This window comes from Equus caballus, chromosome 1 (assembly GCF_041296265.1).
Source record: "Equus caballus isolate H_3958 breed thoroughbred chromosome 1, TB-T2T, whole genome shotgun sequence".
Lineage (NCBI taxonomy): Eukaryota > Metazoa > Chordata > Mammalia > Perissodactyla > Equidae > Equus > Equus caballus.
The window spans coordinates 11,023,594-11,034,398 of record NC_091684.1 but is presented as its reverse complement, the minus strand read 5'-3'; the positions used below and the strand labels follow the sequence as shown (position 1 = coordinate 11,034,398).

The 10,805-nt window shown below is 52.0% G+C and overlaps 1 protein-coding gene across 2 annotated transcripts; it reads left to right on the top strand.

Moving 5' to 3' along the window:
* The first annotated feature begins 2,821 nt into the window (after positions 1-2,821).
* Positions 2,822-9,398, top strand: SPADH (spermadhesin family member). Of its 2 annotated transcripts, none has more exons than XM_023637987.2 (4): positions 2,822-2,926; positions 6,160-6,189; positions 6,752-6,887; positions 8,727-9,398. In XM_023637987.2, the coding sequence occupies exons 1-4, from the start codon at positions 2,881-2,883 to the stop codon at positions 8,938-8,940; spliced, it is 426 nt and encodes a 141-aa protein (XP_023493755.2). In that variant the 5' UTR covers positions 2,822-2,880; the 3' UTR covers positions 8,941-9,398. The 2 variants fall into 2 exon arrangements, with proteins under 2 accessions (XP_023493755.2, XP_070132289.1); XM_070276188.1 differs by having other exon boundaries at positions 8,607-9,040.
* The last annotated feature ends 1,407 nt before the right edge of the window (positions 9,399-10,805 follow it).

Below are 10,805 nucleotides of genomic sequence, written 5' to 3'. Positions count from 1 at the left end.
GCCTGGCGGCTGGGAGGGAGATGACGGTTGACCACAGGAAAAAACAGAAAGATAGTAGTTGGAAAGTTCTGCTGAGGTGGATGCAGTTGGTCAGGGGTCTGTGAACAAGGCAAGAAAACTGCTCAATGTCTGGAGGAGGAGAAGAAAGTTCTGCAGTGGAGCAGTCCCCGAGGAAGGAACTTACGAAGGGGAGAAAAACAGGTGCCTTTATGGTCACTCAAAAACTAGTGCCACCTTTGGGGACAAAGTTCTGAAGGACACAAATCCTCAAAAGCCACTGTCAACCTACATTTTTCTTCCAGAGGACATTGTGACATTAGGTCCCTAAGACTTCATTCCTGAGTGTCCCCCAGAAAAGGGACTGTGCCTTCTTTTCTCCCCAGGCAGCACAGCCGTGCTTGGACATGCTGAGGCAGGACGGCGGGCCTGACCCCTTGGAGCTGATGGCGGGATCCTTGGGCCGAGACATAAGATGAAGTCCTGCCTTCTCTCTGTGGTCCCTGCGTTTGCTCCACCTGGGCGTTTGCATCCAGCTGGGACCTCCTCTGGGCTCTCTGCAGACCAGGCGCAGGTCGTATCTTGAGAGCAGGGTACTTGTAAAGGGTATGTGGGGACAGTTTACCAGAGGGACATTCTAATTCGAAGGACCACCGTGAGGAATATTGCATGTTATATGAGTAACAACCAGGGAGCATTACCCTTAACGTAGAGTTAGCACTGTGGTCTCCCCCATTTTACTTTCTCCTCCACCATCAGCTAGGCGAGCTCTGCGGGACCCCATGGCTCACGGCAGCTTCCCTGTGTTCTACTCAGGTAGGATGCCTCTTCGCATTGCGAACCCATTACAGTTCTCTGTAAAGAAAGACACGGGGTGGAAAGGACAGGAAGTTTCCACAATCTGTAAGAAAAGATAAGCAATGCAATAGGAATAGCAACAGAAAATTAGCCAAAAGATATGAACAGGCATTTCCCAAAAGAGCTGCAGTTGGACTAGGAACATATGAAAAGAGGCCAACCCCACTGGATGCTGGAGAAATGAATGTTAAGTGTTATGTCTAGCGTATTTGATCAGCAAGCTGTGTTAAAAGATTTGGCAAAATCCAAACTTGTTCTTATTTCAGGGAAATTGACACAGATGTTTTCCAGGTTGGTGAGTATATTGTTAAGGCTCCTTGGTAGGCAACTGGGCCACCGTCCTTTTCATGCCGAGTGACTTCCTTTGTACGTATAGACTATGTTTTATTTATCCATTCATCAGTGGGTGGACATTTGGGTTGTTTCTACTTTTTGGCTATCATGAGTAAGGCTGCTGTGAACATTCATGAACAAGTGTCAGTGTGGATATGTTTTTATTTCCTTGGGTATATACCTAGTGGAATTACTGGGCCATATGGTAACTGCTGTGTAACCAATTGAGAAACTGCCAGACTGTCTTCCTTAGGGGCTTCCACTGGGTTCTTGTAACTGTGACTCTGCCCTGGGATGAAGCCATATGGTCTTGGTATGATAGATATAGCGTAAATGTAGATATGCGTACACATGTCATCCATGTGGACATCCCCACGCACAGGCTGATCTGCCCTGCAGCTGTTCCACCAATGCCGACCCACACCTGGAGCAGACTGATGGTCTGTTCATGTGCCTTTGCCCTGAGTGACGCAGAGAGGGCTCTTAGAGAGACTGGACAGTTAGGAGGTCAGTCTGGTTCTGCCACGGCCACCTAGTGACTTTGGGCAAATCTCTTGATTTCTCTGGGTTTCAGTCACTCACCTGTCCAAGGCATTATGGGGCTTGTGCAAGTTAACAGAGGTGAAAGTGCTATAAGTTAACCCAGGCAGGAGGGCTCCCCAAACAGCAGGTCCTATCTGCCCATGGTCAGCTTGCCACTTGTCATCCAGGACCACTGGAAGAGGAGGTGAAAAGGAGAAGGTGGCTATTATTTCTCTCTCTAGGTGAGACAGGACACAGAAAGAGGCTGAGAAGGATAAGAGGTAATTAGAGGCAGACACATTTCCTTCTATAGAACCTACTGGATCCTGTGGCTCCTTCAGCTCCTGCAGCTCCTTCAGCTCCTGCAGTTCCTGTAGCTTCCTCAGCTCCCTCAGCTCCCTCAGCTCCTGTAGCCCCCTCAGCTCCCTCAGTTCCCACAGCTCCCTCAGCACCCTCAGCTCCCTCAGCTCCCTCAGTTCCCACAGCTCCCTCAGTTCCCACAGCTCCCTCAGTTCCCACAGCTCCCTCAGCTCCTACACCTCCCTCAGCACCCTCAGCTCCCTCAGTTCCCACAGCTCCCTCAGCTCCTACAGCTCCCTCAGCTCCCTCAGCTCCCTCAGTTCCCACAGCTCCCTCAGTTCCCACAGCTCCCTCAGTTCCCACAGCTCCCTCAGCTCCTACAGCTCCCTCAGCTCCCTCAGCTCCCTCAGTTCCCACAGCTCCCTCAGCTCCTGCAGCTCCCTCAGCACCCTCAGCTCCCTCAGCTCCCTCAGTTCCCACAGCTCCCTCAGTTCCCACAGCTCTCTCAGCTCCTGCAGCTCCCTCAGCTCCCTCAGCTCTCTCAGCTCCTGCAGCTCCCTCAGCTCCCTCAGCTCCTGCAGCTCCCTCAGCTCTCTCAGCTCCTGCAGCTCCCTCAGCTCCTACAGCTCCCTCAGCTCCTGCAGCTCCCTCAGCTCCCTCAGCTCTCTCAGCTCCTGCAGCTCCCTCAGCTCTCTCAGCTCCTGCAGCTCCCTCAGCTCCTACAGCTCCCTCAGCTCCCTCAGCTCCTACAGCTGTGCTGGCCTTGGCTGCAGAGGGAGGCAAGGAGATCAGATTTCAGGAACTGCCTCTATATAGCCCCAGGCCTCCAGAGTCAACCTCACTTCTGAGGCTGGTTCCAGGGCTGCTCAGATGAGGCTGTCCAGCACCTTCACCTGGGCCTTGCTGTTCAGTACAGGTATCGCACGGCCCAGGAGCCCCTTTCTCCTGGGGCTCTCTCTGCTCTCCTGTTCAACTTAGAGACTTCTGCAGTTTGGGTGTTGCCAACAAAGAAGCCCATGGGTGACAATCTCTCCTCCAACAAGATGCCACACCTCACCCTTAGGCTTTGGAAAGAGGGACAAATGGGAATGGCCATGTCCCTGGGCTGAGGCTGTCTCGATTTTTAAACATATTCTGGGCTCCTGAGTCCCTGTCTTGACATGTGTTCTGTGGGCCTCCCTGCCTCCTTGTCTCCCTCCAGCCTAAGCAAACCACCAGGATCTCCTGTGGGCCAGCCCTGGGCTCAGCCCAGATGTGGCGGAGGTGAACCTGGCAGGGCTTGCTTTGGAGGCATTGTCAGTGGTGTGACTGTGGGCAGTCTGGGAAGGGGGACTCTATTTGACAAGAGTTGAGGTGGCATCTGTGGGAGAAAAGGGGTCCCTGGAGCAGCCCCACAGTGGGTGGGGTGCTCTGCCTCTGCCCAGAGGATGAGACGCGGCTGCAACAGCAACAGTAGGAAAGAGCAGCTCCCAGCAGGGGCTTCCGATGCCCTGAAGAGGGGGTGTCACTAGCCCTAGGGAGAGCTGGGTGCTGGGACTACGCTAAATGCATAAGGGAGACCAACTCTGATTCCGGAGGCTGGGGGTGAAAAGGCCTGCATTTCTCCAGAGAAAGCTCTACCTTTCTCCACCCGTCTCTCTTTCTGTCTCGTTCTGTCCCTCCTCTTCCTCTCCCCCTTTCTTCTCCACTTCCTCATTCCATACTCTCCTCATTTCTGCTCTCTCTTGCCCTCATCCAGCGGCTCCTGGCCTTCGGCATTTCTCCTTCCTGCTCACCTTTGCCCTCTCTGCACTTCACGTCAGGGTCTACCCCGTCACTGGGTGCTTTCCTCCCCTCTCCTCTCCTGTTAGGATTCCAACAAGGCACCAGTCACCTCCTCCGTCTGTTCTCTTCTGCCTAAAGACTACCAGTCAGCTGGAGGGCCTGTCTCCAGTCCCCACCAGAAAACAGCTAAGGCTTCTGTCCAAATCCGTCCTATCAGTAGGACTTTCAAGCTACAGATCATGGGAAACCAGAGGGATTAAGAATGCAGATGTTGCTTTTTTGATCCTGGTGAAGTCAGTGGACAAAAAGGCAGCTTGTTGCAAAAGAGGTAGGTGCCCCTGGCTTGCAGCCAGAAACTGGTTAAGTGCTGTGTGACCTTGGCTGAGTCACCCAAACTGCCTGATTGTCTGAGTTAGAATAATAGCACCCAACAGGGCTGTTGTGAAGACTGGCAGAACAGGAAAGTCCTTTGAAGGTTTTAAAACCTGTGCAGATGTATGGGGAGCTCATGATTAAAGCTGAAGTGCCACTGAGCTGATTGTTGATCTCATAGCCTGAGTGGTGGTGTTAGTATGATTGAGGTGCAGGGGAGGGAAATCCCTTCCTCTACTCTCTTAGGTTCTCTGCTGGGCCTGAGAACTACCCTGACATTATCAACAGGGGAAAACATACACGTTATTAAACTTTTTTACATGTACCTGGGGGCCGTCACAAATAAATGAAGACCCAAGGAAGTGACCAGCGCAGAAAGCTTTATCCCTTTTAGAGAAAGAAATTACCCGTTTGTGAAGAAAAGACAAGACCCAGTTTTGGGCTGGGGGCAGTGAACTATGGGCCACGACTAGGAGCTGTATAGGGGAACTGGGCAGAGAAGGGTCAGTGCCATCAGTGTGTGTGCACAGACCCGTGTCAGCGCCATGCCAGCCTCTGGTGATGAGCGCCTTACTGTCTCCTGGTACAGGGAGGGCACTGTTCTCTGGGGAAACGTTATGGACTGTTTTTAAGTATAAAGGGGTAAATCAGAGTCCTTCCTGCATCGCCTGTTTCTCAAGTAGCTTCAGCTCAAAATCAGCAATATGCCATTATTTGTGGCCTACTGTACAAAGCAGCATGCTTTGCGGTGACGTGTTCTGAACTCCCTCCAGGGGCAATGCGTTCTCTGGCCTCCAGCCTGGCCCTGAGGTCAGGTCAGCGGAGTTCACTGCAGATGTGGTCCAGGCCAGAGGTAGCCCTCGAAGTGACAGGGAGGTGTCAGGGTTCGGCACTGGAGGCCTGCTGTCTGGCATCCATGATTTATATCTTCCCAGGCAGGGCTGATGGACACCCAGGTGTGGGGAGACCCCTCATGGTGCCCCAAAGACCCACGCAGCCTCAGGGCGAGGGAGCAGCTGGAGACGGACTCACAGGGTCCTAGTTGAGCCTTCTTGTCAGACAGGCTCTAGAGCATTGGTTCATTTCTAATTTCCCGAGGAAAGCACTGTCATCTAGTTTGGGGATGTTGACAGTGACGGTAACCTTGGAGAGCTCCCCTGTGCGGGGCCCTGAGCCATGGGCTGTGGATGGTCCTCCTGGACCCTACGAGGCCGTCATTGCTGAGACTCCCATTGTACAGGTGAGTAGCCTGAGGCTTAGGGAGAGGAGATTACTCGTTCAAAGCCACCCAGCTCTCGTGTCCCCAGGACTGTGACCCGGGGCCGTCCCATCCCTCAGCTGTGCTGTGCCCACTGCGCCGCATCATGAGGACGATCTCCCGTGCAGGTGACCCGTGGGAGGCTGTGTGACTGCAGTCAGGTCTCTTGGATCCAAGCACCTAACTCGGGTCCCTGACACAGAGAAACTTCCATAATTCAGACACTTCGTTTCTCCTCAGATGACAATTCTCTTCAGTCAGTTTTTTCCAACATCAGATTGGTCATTGGTCTCATTACAGAATCTACAAGAAATGTTCGTGTCCTGTTAGGGTGACCAGCTGTCTTGGTTTGGCCCGGACTGAGAGGTTTCTTGGGAGAAGGGATTTTTGGTGCTAAAACTGGGAAATTCCTGGGCTAATGGGACACGTTGGTCACCCTCCTCAGACTGACCTCTTGGACTTGGCTCCAGAGTGGGGACATTGTACTTTAACTGAGTGGAACTGGAGAAGAAGCAGAAAGCAGCTGACTGAGCTAGTCCTTGAACACTGAGGGCCAGACCTTCCTGCTGCCCTTCCCTCTGTGTGCCCAGGACTGCCCCCAGCGATGAGGACAGCGATGCTGTCTCCTCTTGGTGTTCAGCACCAGCCCTTGGCAGCAGCTCCACTCCACAGTGTGTGCATTTTCCACTCTCCAGCCCTGACCATCAGTACCTTCCAGCTTTTCACTTCATTTTTCTGAATTGATCTCTTTTCAGCTGCCCTGGTTTCTACTGCACAGAACAAAGGTAAGTGCAGATGGTATTATGTCCCCCTTTCCCTGAGCCCTGAGGAAGGCGCTGTTTTTATCCTCACTTACACATTTGGAGGCTGAGCCGTCCCTGAGCAGGGTGTGGAGCCCCTCCCACGGGTCTTGATAGGAGGGGGATTCTCATCTCTGAGGGCCAGGCCTCTCTGGGGCAGGAGAGCTGCCCATTTGCTGCTTCTCAGGCTGCACCAGGACCAGGTCTTCAGAGAGGCAGAAAGGAGGTGTTTGCGTGACTCTCTGCTCCCCATCTGGCAATGCTGTTGAGCATAAGCAATGTTTGGCGAAGAAGTGTTAAATTTCTTTTCACACTCGTTTAAAGCAATGTGTAGTAATGAGTATAGGTCCCTAAAGAGTTCTGAAAGGAGTAAAAGACAAAAGCCACCTGATTGTGGGCTCAGCAGACTTGGATCATCGATGTTGGGTTGTGTGTGGGGACCCGGAAGTTGGGACCATCAACAGCGGTGTGGGGCCCAGGGATGACACAGTCCCTTGTGGGCCTGGAGCTCTTTCTGGGCAACCTGGAACCCTGTCTTCTGTTGTAGGGTATAGTGACTGCGGCGGCCTCCTCACAGACCTGTCGGGCAGGATCTCCAACTACATCGGACCAAAAACTGTCTGTGTCTGGACCATCCAGATGACCCCAGGTCTCGATGTTGCTATGGCAATACCGGGCCTCAAGTGAGTGCTCAGCATGTGTTTTCGGTGCTGATGCTGTTGTTTTATAGGAAGGAGTCCATCTTGCCCTCTTCCGGTGCACCCTTCACCATCCAGCACACACATCTACAACACGTTCTCACTCCATTTCACTGCCCGCTGAACACCCTTCACAGGCTCCCTGTCTTCTGGATAAAGTTCACTCTCCTGCATGGTTTTCCAATTCCTCCACGATGACTGCTGGATCTGCCCTCCCTTCTAACCACTTCTCCCCTCTGGCCTCTCTGTGCTGAGCCATCACACACTGAGTTGTGGACACACCAGACCGTTCAGCAGCTCCTTGCCTTGTCACACTGTCCCCTCTGCCTCCAATGCATCCTTCCACCTCCTCCAGACACACCTGCCCACTGCTTAGGGTCCTCATTTTTATTCCCTGATTTCGCTCCAGGACAAACGTTTCCTTAACACCCCTGTCCTGACTCTCCACAGCTGTCCTGATCGTTCTCTCATTTGTGCCCCATCTGTTACCCCATGCCAAACTCTGGATGGAATTTAGAGTCATAGTACTCTTGCCTATATGATTGTTTGAGTCTGCTAGAATAGAAATCTATTTTCAGAGTTCAGGGAATATTTCTTTAACTAATGAGTGAACGAATGAATGAATGAAAGGGTGAATGAAGTGATAAGGTGTCAGTAGGCATTTGCAATGTAGCAATGAGTAACTGCATTAATATCCCTGAACGTCCTTCACACATTTTAACATGGGAGTCACATTTCCTTCACTCCAGACCAAGCCAAACACAGCCCACAATGGTGGCTGAGACAGATGATGTAATCTTGTGACTAATGGCCCCTGCCCCTCCAGACCTGCTACAGGGTTGGGACTCCCACTGGGTCACATAGGTGCTCTGCGGGCTGAAGGACAATTTAGAGATGGCTGCCTCAAAATGAGGCTTGGGCCATCTCCACAAACCATGCCCCAGGGACGAAGGGTTCAGGCACTTTCTGCCTCAGCATTTCTCTAAGGCTCAAAGGGATGGGTCATTCTGAAATCTTCCACTTGTTGTCTCTGTCCTTTTCAAAGATTGACATTGGCTGTGACTGTCCTTGGCACCCAGAGTACTCAAGCCAAGAGCAAACTAGTATAAAGGGTGCTGTGAGTGTCCTGGTGGGAGGTCCCCTCCTTGTCTTCTTATAAATCAAAGACACTCTGGCCCCTCTCCTGTGTGTGAGACATGCTGCGGCAGAGTGAGGATGAGGACGGGGAATCAGGTCTTGAAGGGTAGAAGGAAGGGTTGGGAGACCTCAGCAGAAGGGTGACAATCCCCTGAGCAGGTTCTCTCACAGGAGGTAGAGACGGATGCCCCCCTCACCTCTGCTGGTCATGGAGGCCACACTTGGGTTGCTGGGCCCATCTGCCAGGGTGGTGTAGGGCAAAGCAGGAGTGGCATCCACACACTCATGTCTGGGGCCATTCAGTGTGACACAATTGTCAGTGACCAAAGAACATATCACTTGTTGGCTGAAGTGTTACACTCAAGGGGCCTGAAAGACAAGTGGCTCTGATCCAAATTTCCTGTGTGGGCATCCCAGAGTCACAGGGAGGGCTTCCCAGGAGATCTGGAAGTCACGGTGCCCTGCAGCCCCGGTGGAGGGGAAGACTTCCCAGGGAGGTGGGAGGGTCCTGGGGTGACTGTCCTCTCTTCAAAAGAATGAATGACTTTCCCTCCCATATCGCTCCAGGACTGGCACTTCTCATGAGCAAATGGTGCAACCCTGTCCAGTCCCTGGTGGAGAGAGGCTGCCTGCTGGAGGGAGGGTGATTCCAAACGCTGATGCCTGCCTTTCCCTCTGCCCCGACAGCCTCACCTGTCTTAAAGAGTATGTGGAAATCCAAGATGGGCCTCCAGGATCTGCTAGCTATGGGAAGATTTGTGAAGGTCTAGGTCTCACCTTTCGATCTTCCTCCAACATCTTGACTGTCAAGTACACCAGGAAACCCGACCACCCAGCCTCTTCTTTCGATGTGTATTACTATGGGGAACCAGAGGGCAGTCGGGGGCAGGGGCACTGCTGAGGCGCCCTCCACTCTCCATGCCAGGCTATGTGGCGTGTTGGGCATATAGCTATTTGTGTGACTCTTGAAATAAAGTTGAGCCAAACATCTACTGGACCGTCGCTCGGTAAGAGAGAGTCGTTGTGACCCAGTGACCCTCTCAGAAACATCTTCAGGTTCTATCCCAACATCTCTGCAAGCCCAGATCTTGGGGTTGGAGACACCCAATATGAAAACTCTTTTTAATTGGATTATGTGGCATATATCTCTCAGAAGATATCTTTCCGTTTATTGATCTTATTATAATCCCTTTGGAAATTTCTATTATATTTATATGAATGTATAGTATATATAGTATTAGTATAAAGAATGTTTACCATACATATTTTATACAATAATATATGTGCATACAAACATATATACACATTTATCTATAATGTATCTATTCTAAACAAGAAAGTCATCACTTATGGAATCTCATTATAGTCTGGGTTTCAATCAGTCATTTACATCCTGTGAAAACTGAAACATGCAATACACGTCCTTCATCCTGAGACACTTTTCATTCATTTGAGAACTGAAGGAAGTCACTCAAAAATTCAAACAGTGGCGTGGAAAGCATATGCTCCATGTCGCCACCATCAGGCAGAGGGTGGAGTTGCAGACGCTGCTGGAGGGCTTACTCCCCAGCTGGAGGGGTCACATGGGTTTCACAGTGATGGTGGGTGGTGCTCAAGCCAGGCCATCCAGCACGGGGAGTTGGGAGAGGCCAGAGTAGAATGTTCTGATCAGAAGGCTCCATATGAGCAAATGCGGACTCAACAAAGAAGGTAATTTCAAGGAGAAAGAGAGAAAGGTCTTCCTTCCAGGTCCCTCTGGGCGTTTCTGGCTGGCAGAAGCCTGCGCTGGGTTTGGTGGGCAGGATGCTGGACTGAGTGCTTGAGGTACTCAGACACTAGGTGGGACCTCGCATGGCTCTGCTCCACGTGCACCCGCCTCAGGCCCCGACCCTTCCCTGGCACAGAGGGCACCGCCCCCCCTCCATCTCACAGCCTCACCAGGAGGGGAGAGAGGCCACTTCTTGACAGAGCAGGAGCCCAAGGAGGATCAAGTCCTCTGACGCCTGGGTCCTGGAGAGCTAGGGGGCGTCAGCGTCTTCGTCACAGAAACCCGAGCAGCCCAGGGAGAGGCCATGACTGCTGCATGAGGGGTGGGTAGAGCAAAGAGAGCTTTCCTCCTGATGCTGGCTGCTCATTTGTTACTTATTAGCCTGGGACGTAGGGAGCTGCTGGGTGGGTCTGAGCACCTCACAAACATGACACACCTTATCCGATAACACCCTTGAGGAAGGGGGTATTTCCATCCTCCTTTGCAGTTGGATCCTCTTCCCCTCGTGTTGACAGTGAGATGGGCTCCGTTTCTCTGACGGGTGAGGCTTCTCTTGGGGCAGGAGAACTGCCTAGTGGCTTTTTCTCTGACCTGAATATGAAAAGTCCCTTCAAGGTGGCAGGAATGAGCTGTTCATGCTGACTTTCTTTTTTTTTTTTTAAAGATTGGCACCTGAGCTAACAACTGTTGCCAATCTTTTTTTTTGTTTTTCTGCTTTTTCTCTCCAAATCCCCCCCATACATAGCTGTATATTTTTAGTTGTGGGTCCTTCTGGTTGTGGCATGCGGGATGCCACCTCAGCATGGCCCAATGAGCGGTGCCGTGTCCACGCCCAGGATCCAAACTGGCGAAACCCTGGGATGCTGAACCAGAGCACGCGAACTTAACCACTCGGCCATGGGCCCGGCCCCTCATGCTGACTTTCTACTCACCAATCTGGCAATGGGGTTGATGACAGAGAGTGTTTTGATGAGGGAAATTATGCTTCTTCAGCTGCC

Coding starts and splice junctions, on each gene's coding strand:
- SPADH (XM_070276188.1), top strand. CDS start 2,881: ATGAGGCTGTCCAGCACCTTCACCTGGGCCTTGCTGTTCAGTACAG. Junction 2,927..6,159: donor GGCCTTGCTGTTCAGTACAG/GTATCGCACGGC, acceptor ATCTCTTTTCAG/CTGCCCTGGTTTCTACTGCA. Junction 6,190..6,751: donor TTCTACTGCACAGAACAAAG/GTAAGTGCAGAT, acceptor CTTCTGTTGTAG/GGTATAGTGACTGCGGCGGC.